General features: G+C 50.3%; 1 protein-coding gene across 1 annotated transcript in view; it reads left to right on the forward strand.

The window, feature by feature from the left end:
- LOC112111143 (myosin-13) overlaps positions 1–12,007 on the forward strand; it is a 61,212-nt gene that overhangs the window by 32,975 nt on the left and 16,230 nt on the right. Inside the window, exons 22-30 of the mRNA XM_026654593.1 lie at positions 2,601–2,843; positions 5,381–5,557; positions 5,790–5,935; positions 6,021–6,111; positions 8,760–9,149; positions 9,239–9,365; positions 9,942–10,060; positions 10,878–11,074; positions 11,787–11,970. Coding sequence (XP_026510378.1) covers positions 2,601–2,843; positions 5,381–5,557; positions 5,790–5,935; positions 6,021–6,111; positions 8,760–9,149; positions 9,239–9,365; positions 9,942–10,060; positions 10,878–11,074; positions 11,787–11,970 — 1,674 coding nt within the window. The remainder of the gene's footprint in view (positions 1–2,600; positions 2,844–5,380; positions 5,558–5,789; positions 5,936–6,020; positions 6,112–8,759; positions 9,150–9,238; positions 9,366–9,941; positions 10,061–10,877; positions 11,075–11,786; positions 11,971–12,007) is intronic.

The following is a 12,007-nucleotide window of genomic DNA, read 5'->3' on the forward strand; positions in this document are numbered from 1 at the left end:
TCCTCTGCCTCCCCCGTCCCAGAGCCTTCCCCCTCCTCTGCCTCCCCCCTCCCAGAGCCTTTCCCCTCCTCTACCTCCCCCGTCCCAGAGCCTTTCCCTGCTGCCTCCCCCATCCTGGAGCCGTTACGTGTTGCAGTGTAGATGCACCCTTACACACACTCCCTCAGAGTCTCACCTTGGCCATGGTCACTCTGGTCTTCTAGTTTAACCCCTTCAGGGACAACATGGCAGTCACTTGACTCTTGAAGCACTGGAGAGGTACTGAGCTTTGAAAGTACTGAAAGTCCTGAAACTCGGCCCCACTCCTGCCCCGTCCCACCCCACGGTCTGGTCTCACCCTGCTGCATCCAAGGGTTCTAGGCATGTCAGGCTGGGAAAAGCCCCTCCTGCCTTCTCTTTCTGCTGCAAGTCCTGCCTAGATGAGGCAATAGTTGGCTCCCCCTGCATAGGGAGGCACCTCCTTGAAAACAGCCTCACTCCTTTTCCCATGTGCTGGTCCCTGAGCAGAAAATCCATTGTTCATTGGGCTGGGGCCTGCAGTTGAGAGACAACAGGGCCGGCTCCAGGCACCAGCTTGGCAAGCAGGTGCTTGGGGCGGCCACTCCGGAGAGGGGCGGCAAGTCCAGCTATTCGGCGGACGGTCCCTCACTCCCGGTTGGAGCGAAGGACCTTCCGCCGAATTGCCGCCGCAGATCGCGGTCGCGGCTGGGGGGGGTGGGGGCTTTTTTTTTTTTTTTGGCTGCTTGGGACGGCCAAAACCCTGGAGCCGGCCCTGGAGACAATCACAGCTGCTGGCCCTAGACTGCCCTGCGATGCCTTCTTGCTCAGGCATGTCTGCACCACAGCGGCTGCAGCAACTGAGCTGCTCTCTGTCGCAGAGGTGGCTGAACTACATTCCTCCAAGTAGGAAGTGGCAACCCGGTAACACAAACTTCCCCTTCCCCTCCATGGGCCCATCTGGTGGAACTGGCATGCTAACTCGTCCAGCTGCTACCTGATCACTGGCCCCCGCACACCCCGCAGCCTCCCTCCTGGTCCCCAAACACACCTGTGCCCCCTCAGCCTCCCTCCTGGCCCTGCAGCCTCCCCTCTGCCCCACATCCCCCTGCATCCCCTCTGACCCCACACACCCCTGTGCCCCCCTCCATAGATGCTGGAACTAGGGGCGTGGGGGTGGTTTCCATTATATCCAGGGTTTACAGTTTGGTTCAAAGGCTCTCAGCACCCCCACTGTACAAATTGTTCCAGTGCCCCTGACCCCCTCAGCCTCCCTCTGGTCCAACATACCCTGCACACAGTTCAGCCCCCCACATCCCCTCGCAGACACACACCCCCCGCAGCCCACACACACCCCTGCACCCTCACAGCTCCCCTCTGCCCCCATGTCCCCTGCAACCCCCCTCAGACTCCCTCTGCCCCACATCCCCTCGCAGCTGCCCTCTGCCCCCTGCCCCCCAAGTCTCCCTTCATCCTCCTTCTGGCCCCTGGAACCGGCCCCCACACACCCCTGCACTCCCCACATCCCCCTGCACCCCTTGCTGCCTCTTCCTGCCCCCACAACCCCCTGTAGCCCCTCAGTCCCTAAGCCTCTCTCCTTCCCCTGCACCCTCCTCAGCCTGCTCCTCCCCTCCACACCCCATGTACCCCCCTCAGTTGCCCCCTCCCTCTGTCCCCTCCATTCCCCTGCACCCTTCCTCACTCTCCCCATTCCCGTCACTGGTCTCTGCTGCTCCTCCCTGTGCCCTGTCCACACCCTGGACCATAGAAGGGCAGCCATTTTGTTTGTGGGCCTGGCATCCGACAAAGGTCAGCCAATGGGTCCTAGTGGATTCTGCATCACTGGCCATGTCCAAATCAGGATGGGATGTTGTTCTAGGAGGTCTGCGCTAGGATATGTGGGGCAGTTCCCCAGCTCGTGCGGTGCAGGAGGTGGGACTAGATGATCACAGCGGTCCTTTCTGGCCCCCCCACTCCATCTCTCCTGAGCAGTTGCAGTGTCGTTATGGCCACATGGGTCCCGGGCTCGGAGACAGGCAATGGGGGAGGTGAGATCTTTATTGCACCAATGGCTGTTGGCAGCCGAGCTCCCCAGGCCCTTTTCCAGCTCAGAGAGATCAGTCCGAAGGGCAACCATGTACGCCGCATACAGACGGGGTAGGGAAACGGCACCTTGCTGGCTGCAGCCCCACCAACACACGAGCACTCCCAAGTTGGTGCCTTCCTTTGCGTTTTCATGAGACAGGTAAAAAAACACCCAGAATCGCCAGTGTCATTGCAAAATAACAGAGAGTTGGCAACAGGTATCCCTGGGCTTGGGGGGAGTTCAGGGGTCCAGGCTGATCCCATGTCATTGGGGTTGTGGGGGCAGTGTGGGGGCCCAGGCTGATCCCATGTTGTTTGGGTTGGAATGGGGGGCCAGTGCAGAGTCCCAGGCTGATCCCGTATCATTGGGGTTGGAGTTGGGGGGTCAGCCAAGGAACCCGTGTTCTGGATCCTGCCATGTCCATTCCAATGGCATGGAAGATTCACCAGCACTGTGTGTGCCGTTGCCTCTTTCGTTCTTATGCTAAATGTAACATGCCTCCAATATGTTTCCGCAGGAAAGTGAGAATCTGACTGATGCCGAGGAGAGATGCGATGGGCTCATCAAAAGCAAGATCCAGCTGGAAGCTAAAATTAAGGAGCTGACTGAAAGAGTGGAGGATGAGGAGGAGACGAACGCAGAGCTGGCAGCAAAGAGGAGGAAACTGGAGGATGAGTGTTCAGAGCTGAAGAAAGATATTGACGACCTGGAACTGACACTGGCCAAAGTGGAAAAGGAGAAGCACGCCATGGAGAACAAGGTGAGCAGGAGCTCAGGGAGGCAGCCCAGCACTGAGGCCTGCTGCTCCCAGCACTAGGGTTGCCAACTTTCTACTCGCACAAAACCGAACACCCTTGCCCCACCCCCTGCCCCGCCCCTATCTGAGGCCCCACCCATTCCCCACCCCTTCTCTGAGGCCCCGCCCCCTGTTCACTCCATCTGTCACTCGTGCTCCCCACCCTCACTCACTCGCTCATTTTCACCAGGCTGGCTCAGGGGGTTGGGGTGCAGGAGGGAGTGATGGCTCTGGCTGGGGGTGTGGGCTCCAGGGTGGGGGTAGGGATGAGGGGTTTGGGATGCAGGAGGGGGCTCTGGGCTGGGGGGTGGAGCCGAGGGATTTGGAGTATGGGAAGGGGCTCTGGGCTTAGGCCGGGGGTTGGGGTGTGGGGAGGTGTGAGGGTTCTGACTGGGGGGTGCAGATTCTGGGGTGATTCTGTGAATGAGGGGTTTGGGGTGCAGGAGGGTGCTCCGGGCTGGGGGGGTGGAGCCGAGGGGTTTGGAGTATGGGAAGGGGCTCTGGGGTGAGGCAGGGGGTTGGGGTGTGGGGGGGAGTAAGGCCTCTGGCTGGGGATGCAGATGCTGGGTGGGGCTGGGATGAGGGGCTTGGGGTGCAGGAGGGTGCTCCGGGCTGGGATCGAGGGGTTCAGAGGGCGGGAGGGGGATCAGGGCGGGGGCAAGGGGTTGGGGCCCAGAAAGGGGTCAGGGGTGCAGGCTCCAGGCGACGCTTACCTCAAGCAGCTCCCAGAAGCAGCAGCATGTGCCCTCTCCGGCTCCTACATGGAGGCACAGCTAGGCTGCTCTGCGTGCTGCCCCGTCCGTAGGCGTCACCCCTGCAGCTACCATTGGCCACTGTTCCCAGACAATGGGAGCTGTGGAGGTGGTGCTTGGGGTGAGAGCAGCATGCAGAACCCTCTGGCTGCCCCGACATGTAGGAGCCGGAGGGGGGACATGACGCTGCTTCCGGGAGCTGCACAGTGCGGAGGCTAGCAGGGAGCCTGCCAGCCCCGCTGTGCAGCGCCGGCAACCGGACAGTCAACGGCCCGGTTAGCGATGCTGACCGGAGCCACCAGGATCCCTTTTCGACCAGGGGTTCCGGTTGAAAACCAGACACCTGGTCACCCTACCCAGCACGCTGGGCGGGGGGCTCACCAAAGGCATGTGGCGCTCTAGAGCACTGTTGTTCGTTTTAACCATGCTGAGCTGAAGCGACATCAGACTGAGATACAAGGAACTGGGGAGGGGGGTTGCAGTTACTCACCAGCAAAAGACACATCTGAAGGAATGTTAGCTTTTCAGTGGGAAAAAATATAGCCCCTTTCTGACAGAACAGCCAGCTCACGCGGACGATGGGGGCTCGCATGGACTGTCACCTCCCTGCCCATTGTGCAGGTGTCACAGTGTAACACTGACAAACCCCAGTCAGGCAGGATCAAACCTGGGACCTCTGGAGCTAAATGCATGAGCCTCACTGCTCCAAGCCCCATGGCTCCTAGCTAAGGCTGTAGCAGACTCATTAATCTCTAAGTGGTCTCGGTGCAACTAGAGAGGACAGAACACCACACCCAGGAGGTGCGTGGGTTACAAAAGCAGCCCCCAGTGGCCAGCAGGACACTTTGCAGGGGACAGGTGCTTCTAACCAAACCAGGAGAGTTAGCCTCTATGCATGAGAAAAGCAAACTGTCATTGGCTCAAGAGTCTCACTGTGTTAATATGTAGCCTGGCAGATTTATGGTTCCTGCTGGCTGGGCTGAGCCAGTTCCTCCTCTTCCTCTCAAGATCCCTCCTTCATCATTCCACTGGTTCCTTTCCATAGCGCTCCATCTCTGAGCCCGCCTGCACATGCCTTGGTGTGAGGTATTGCCCAGCATGGCCTAGTGACAAGGGCACTGCACTAGGGCTCAGGACACCTGGCTCTATGCTCAGTCTGTAGTAAGTCACTTCCTCTCTCACTGCATCTGGGTCCCTCTTGCCTTTGGTCTCTGCAGTGTGTAAGATGTTCTGTGGCTTGATTGCACAGAGGGCTGCCTCTCCTAGGAGAAGGGAAGCTTCAGCAGGGGTGTGAGATGAATCCTTTGGGCTGACCGCGTGTCCATACTGCTTCCCAGCTGTGCCCCTAGCCAGTGAAACACTCACTGCAACATTCACATCACATAGAGCAACAAAATCCCAGAGGGCCTCAACATCTGTCCTTACAGGGGCACTTGTGGGGAGGGGAAAGAGAGCCCTTGCCCATCTCCAGGACAGGACACAGGCAGAATCAGGTTGCAGATAGCACAGGAGTGCCATGCTGGGGTGCCTAGCATTACCAGCAAGTATAGCAAGCCTAGAGGAGTATGCCCCCCACACACACATCCTGAGTGCCTACAGAGCTGCACTGGAGGGAACACTGCCTATCCCTGTGCAAGAGTTTGGCAAAGGGCACCTCCTTATGTGCTCCCTGTGCCTTCAGATCACCATGCATCCAAATACCACTCTCTGCACCTACCCCTCAGAATATGGGTGCTGGTTGTTTTCTAGATTAAGAATCTTACTGAAGAGATGGCGGCTCTGGATGAAACTATCTCCAAGCTCACAAAGGAGAAGAAAGCCCTCCAAGAGGTCCACCAGCAAACACTGGATGACCTGCAGGCCGAGGAGGATAAAGTCAACATGCTGTCCAAAACAAAATCTAAGCTGGAACAGCAAGTGGATGATGTAAGGGAAGGTTTTCGTGAGGGTGAACCCCATAGGTAGATGCCATGGTGGATTAGGGGAGGGATGGACTATGTGTGGTGAGATGGATGAGCTGTGTTTAAAGCAGGAAAACCCACACAAATAATTTTTAAGCCTTCAGAAAACCATTGGCACACTGGTGTGGTTTGTTTGGAGCAGCTTGTCTTTTATCTGTTCCTCTCAAAGTGCTGGTGTGTTTTGTGTGTTGTTTTAGCTTGAAGGGTCTCTGGAACAAGAGAAGAAGCTTCGTATGGACTTTGAGAGAGCAAAGAGACAACTTGAGGGGGATCTGAAGATGTCTCATGAATCCATCATGGATTTGGAAAATGACAAGCAGCAAATGGATGACAAACTGAAGAAGTATACCACTGCTTTTTAATCCCTCTGAATTTGGGTCCAAATTTGTCTTTAAAACATTGACTTTCACATTTTTCTTCTTTACCAGGAAGGAGTTTGAAATCAGTCAGTTACAAAACAAAGTGGAAGATGAACAGGCTCAAAGTTCTCAGCTACAAAAAAAAATTAAGGAACTGCAGGTAAAGTCTTAGAGCTATTGGTGTCTTCGTGCTCATAAAAGCCCACTTTAAAGTTGATCAGATTCTCTGCAGTATTAATGGGTATTTATTCTTAAAACATTCTAGTAGAAAGAATTTCCTGCACATAAATGAAAATATTAACATGACTCAAAATTTAATAAATCACCCAAGTGCACTTTCTCCAGTTACCATGGCCCTTGACTGGTAAGTTACTGTATATATAGTGATATTCTCCTGTGCATATGTACAGTTCTGAATGTCCAGAAATAAAGTTAAAATAAAAAGTAATTTCCAGACAGCAAGCTTTGCTAAGATACGGTTAGGGTTGGAAATGTACATCCCTCAAAAAAAACAAACAGTGTTAGAACATTGCAGTTTTGGGGCAAAATGCCATTGAAAATCAGAAAAATTGGGGTTTAGTTTCCACAAACTACCTTAACTCTGTCCTAATGTCCCACAAAAATGTGAACCATCCTGGTAATGAAGCAATGGAGCTGGTTTGTCAGGAAGAATTTTGTTTCCAAATTTTTTTCTTCTGGAAACACCAACTTTCTCCTGAGGACTTTGTGATAAAGTTCAAAGTAAAATACACTTCTTTCTTTTCTGTATCTCTCCACCTGTAAAGCTGCTTCAGTACCACATGTCCAAACATACAGGTAATTTAAAGGATGCAAAATTGTAAAAAATACACTTTAGAAACCTTTAAAAATTGCTTAAAGAGCTTTTCCATTATCATGATGTAGTAGGGACTAAAAACCACAGCTTCTGCAAAGGAAAATTATGACTCACTCATCCATAAGAATTATTTGAAAATGTCAAACAAGTGAGTAAAAGAAAATTGGTTGACATAATTTATTTGGACTTTAAAAAGACTTTGACAAAGACCTTCTGACGAGACTGTTAAGGAACTGAAGCAGTCATGTGGCGAGAGGGAAAGTACTGGCATGGACCAGAAACTGGCTGAGGAGCAGAAAACAAAAAATAGGAATACTGGTCAGTTTTCATCATGAAAGGCAATCAGTAGGACCCCCATGGTTCCATGACTAGAACTGTGTTGTTTATAAATGATCTGCAAAAGGGGATCGGCAGCAAGATCTGCAGGTGATACAAAATTATTGGGTTAGTCAGGGCTGGAGAAACCTGTGAGGAACTTTTGAGGGACCTAACTAAATTAGGCAAATGGTCAACACAATGACAGATGAACTTCAGTGCTGACAAATGCCAGGTAATGCAAATTGGAGGGAATAATTTGAACTACTTGTGTAGCTTACTGGGCTCTAAATGATTTGTATAAACTCAGGGAAGAGATCTGGGCATCACTGTGGATGGCTCAGTGATGACCTCTGCCGTGGTGGTTAAAACAAAATGAAATGTCAGGATGTATAAGAAACAGGATGCAAAATAACACTGAAAATATTCTAATGCCATTACGTAAATCAACTATTTGATCTCCTCTGGAATAGTGTGTGAAGGTCTGGCCATCTAAACCACACAGCAGAAATAGAGACAGTTCAGAGATAGGTGTTGGAAATTGTTAGAGGCAAGGAAAGACCGTCGTATGAAGAGAAATTGAAAAGATTGGTATTCTTTCATTTCGAGAGGAGACCAGTGGGGGTGGTGCGGCACAGGTATACAAAATAATGAATGGCAGAGAGAAGGTAAACCAGGCATTCCATTTCATCCTTTGTCATAACTCAAAACTAAGGGACCATTCTTTAAAACTGAAAAACAGCACATTTGAAACCAATAAAAGGAAATTGTTGTTAAGTAATGTGCAATTAGCCTGTGGAACTCATTGTAACAAGGTATCATTGAGACCAAGATCCTTGCAGGCTTCCAAAACAAATTGGATGTTTATAGAGTAACAAGAACATCCAGAGTGACAAGATTGAGGATACAAATGGAAGTGATATAAACCTTTATGATCCAGGACAGAAATCACCCTTTGAATGACAGGGTTAGGCAAATGTTTCCTCTATGGGCAGGATATCCCATAACTCCCCAATTACGGATTTCTTTCATCTTCTTCAGAAGTATAGATATTGGTCACTGTAGGAGATAGGATAATGGTCTGTTCTGGTCTGACAGTTTCTAGAATAATGTTGCAATATCAAGATTTACCAGAGATAGAGTCAAATCTCTTAACCCATTACAAAGGTACAATGCTGGCTTTTTATTATATAACTTCCTGCCATTGCAGGGGCCTCAGGCTTTGGTGGCATCTCGGTATCTCCTATTCTTTGCCTGTGGCACACAATAATTTAGTCTACTGACTGCTGGAATGCTTTAGTCTAACTAATGTCATTGCACTCAATATAGGAGTATCTGGGTGAAGTTTAGTGGCCTGTGTTATATGGAAGATGAGACTGGATGATCTAATGATCCCTTCTAGCCCTAATCTCTATGAAATCTATAGAGCTCCCATATGTAGCTTTATGAAATATCAGGCCTTCAATCTGCCACTGCTCCAGAACTGCATATTGTTTGTCCAAGGCCACAGGCCAGTGTAATTTCTGGTGAGGCCTAAAGTATTTATGAACTTCATCCTCCGGGCCTACAAGAATGGAAGTGTAAGTGCTGCTGTTGCCTAACACTAATTCCAAACCTGACACTTCAGAACTATTGATTTCACAAATTAACCCTCACAGGCCCGCATGGAGGAACTGGAGGAGGAGATAGAGGCTGAACGTGCCTCTCGGGCGAAAGCAGAGAAGCAGCGGGCTGATCTCTCCAGGGAACTTGAGGAGATCAGTGAGCGTCTGGAAGAAGCTGGTGGAGCCACAGCGGTTCAGATTGAGATGAACAAGAAGCGTGAGGCAGAATTCCAGAAAATGCGCCGAGACCTTGAAGAGGCCACTCTGCAGCATGAAGCCACAGCTGCCGCCCTTCGGAAGAAGCACGCGGACAGCACAGCAGAGCTTGGGGAGCAAATCGACAACCTGCAACGAGTCAAGCAGAAGCTGGAGAAAGAAAAGAGTGAACTGAAGATGGAGATTGACGACCTGGCTAGTAACATGGAGACTGTCTCCAAAGCCAAGGTAGCTGGACAGTGTGTTACTCTTCCCACTACAGTTGTTCTGCAACAATGTTAGATAAGCTAAATCATCTATTTTGTATTTTTTAACAGAGTAACCTGGAGAAGATGTGCCGAGCCCTTGAAGACCAGTTCAGTGAAACCAAGACAAAAAACGATGAACATATGAGGCTAATCAATGATTTGAACACACAGAAAAAGCGTCTGCACACTGAGAATGGTACGCCTAGAGACCACCCGTAAAAGTTCTTTGTGCTGACATTTTGAACATGCTGTCTAAATATCTATGCATTTTTAACATGTACATCACCATGGTAACTGAACACAGCGCTTAGACTGTGGAATATTCTTCCTGTGCAAGTGGTGAAAACACCACCATCATTTAAAAGAAAGCTGGACCAAGCAACAGCATATGAACTATAGGGAACAATCCTGGGACATGGACTTGGTGTATCCTATAATGTATTACTCTTATGGTGCCATGGATGTGCATGGGACTTCACAGAAACATAAATGGAGCGCCTGCCTTGAAGAATGCACAGTTTAAGTTAAGGTGTGAGCAACAGTGGAAAGAACACAATCAGAAATGGTTGAATGAGGGGAAGATGGGGGAAGATCCCATGTGGCACTGAGCAGAGTAATACAAATGCCTTGAGATTTATACAGATGTATCTCAGTCCTGGGTAGTTTGTAGGAGTTTAAGCCACTTTGAAAAAGCAAGTTTTAAGAAAGCGCTGAGGGAGATGTCATGTGACTAGTGTCTCTAGAATCTGATCATGTGCATTTTTTCCATTAGGTGAACTCACTCGACAGATGGAAGAGAAAGAATCCTTGATTTCTCAGTTGACTAGAGGTAAACAAGCCTTCACTCAGCAATCAGAGGAGCTGAAGAGGCAGCTAGAGGAAGAAAACAAGGTGATTTCTCCTAATAGATTTCTGCGATGTCTTGAGGCTCAGCAAATTCTGGAGCTAAAAATTCAGCTGAACCAGTCAGGAAGTCTGTCCCTCTCCAGAATAGGTAGCATACCTAAGAGGCAATAATATAAGTAAAGCTGACATCCAACATTGTCGGAGAGTGAAACTCAAAGGGGAGATTAGAAATGTATACAGAATAATGAATGGTCTGGAGTCCTCTGTTCATTGTTGTGTTTCATAACACAAAAATAAGGGGACAGTCAACAAAATTGAAAGGCAACCAATGTAAATACTTTTTGATGTATAATTAGTCTGTGGAACTCATTGCCACAAGATACAAATGAGGCAAAGAATGTAGTAAGATTCAGGAAAGGATCCCCTGTTTAGGTGGATAACAAGAATGCCCAAATTTAGAATACACAGAATTTGAAAAGTTTGAAAGGATCTCCTCCTGCTTCAGCTCTGAGCCAACCTCTACATGAGGAAGCCAGGGCAAACTTTCTCTAGGAGCAGATTATCCCACATCTGCCTGCTGCGGCGTCTCTTCCTCTGACAGTCTTGGTACTGCCACTGTGAGAGACAGGATCCTGAGCTAGATGGAGCATGAGTCAGATCCAAACCGGCAGGGCCTCTGCTGAGTAATGTTCAGAAGGACCCCAAGTGTAGATCACTCTGCACACTGGCTCTTCCCTTGACCTAGTGAATTTCACTCACTGGCAGCATGTGGCCTTTTTTATTAAAACATCCAACAGGACTGCAGTTTAAAAATCTGTTAATGTGATGTTTGGACAGCACTCATTTCATTATACCTCCCAAGGCTAAGAACGCACTGGGCCACGCCTTTCAGTCTGCTCGCCATGACTGCGACTTGCTCCGGGAGCAATATGAGGAGGAGCAGGAAGCCAAGGGTGAGCTGCAACGTGCCCTGTCCAAGGCCAACAATGAAGTTGCCCAGTGGAGAACCAAATATGAGACGGACGCCATTCAGCGCACAGAGGAACTGGAAGAGGCCAAGTACGTGCTGGGGTTAGGGAGAACTGGAAGAGGCCAATGATGGGCTGGTGTTGGGGAGGACTGGAAGAGGCCAATGATGTGCTGAGATGGGAGCAGGACTGGAAGTAGGTCTGGATGTGAATGTGGGAGGAAGTGGAAGAAGCAAGGTTGTGCTAGGGAAGGGAGTGCCTGGAACAGTGTGCTTTGGAGTGGGCAATAATGGATTGTGGGCTGCTTTCTGGGGATTGTGACTGGATGAGGACAAGTGTGCTAGTTCTTGTGCTAGATTTCCATTGTTAACCGCAGCTGAGTCATCATATTTCCCATTGAGTTTACATTATCCTTGCTGTTCAGAGTCTGTTTTCTGGATCTTCGCCAGTCCTTTGATCCCTCCCCCACCAGACTCCCTTCTGGTTAATGATGCTGCTGCTCTTCCATACCTCACTTCTCTCCAGCCTCCCCCATCCCTCGACTGCAACTACCCACATGCCCTTGTTCCTTGCTCTTTATTCTCCTCTCCCAAACTCCAGTCCAGCACCCTCCCTGAGCCAGCCCAGACTTCCTCAGATGCCCCCTGAGCCACGCTGTCTGTCCCAGCTTCTCACATGCTCTTCTCCCAACCTTACAACAAACTCCCTTCTGGCCACCCCTGGCTTCCTTCCAGCCCTTCCCTCACACAGGCTCCCCAAAGGGGCTGGACGTTTCCATTCAGCACTGATGTCTGGCCCTACAGGAAGAAGCTTGCTCAGCGTCTACAGGAGTCAGAGGAACAGACTGAGGCCATCAATTCCAGATGTGCCTCACTGGAGAAGACGAAGCTGAGGCTGCAGGGGGAAGTGGATGACCTCATGACTGATATGGAGCGATCCAATGCAGCTTGTGCAGCGTTCGATAAGAAGCAGAGGAATTTCGATAAGGTCTTTTCAGAGCAATCCCATTTTTCATTCCATTTTT

The sequence above is a fragment of the Terrapene carolina genome, unplaced genomic scaffold (genome assembly GCF_002925995.2).
Source record: "Terrapene carolina triunguis isolate 2854851 unplaced genomic scaffold, T_m_triunguis-2.0 Scaffold192, whole genome shotgun sequence".
In the NCBI taxonomy this organism is placed as follows: Eukaryota; Metazoa; Chordata; order Testudines; family Emydidae; genus Terrapene; species Terrapene triunguis.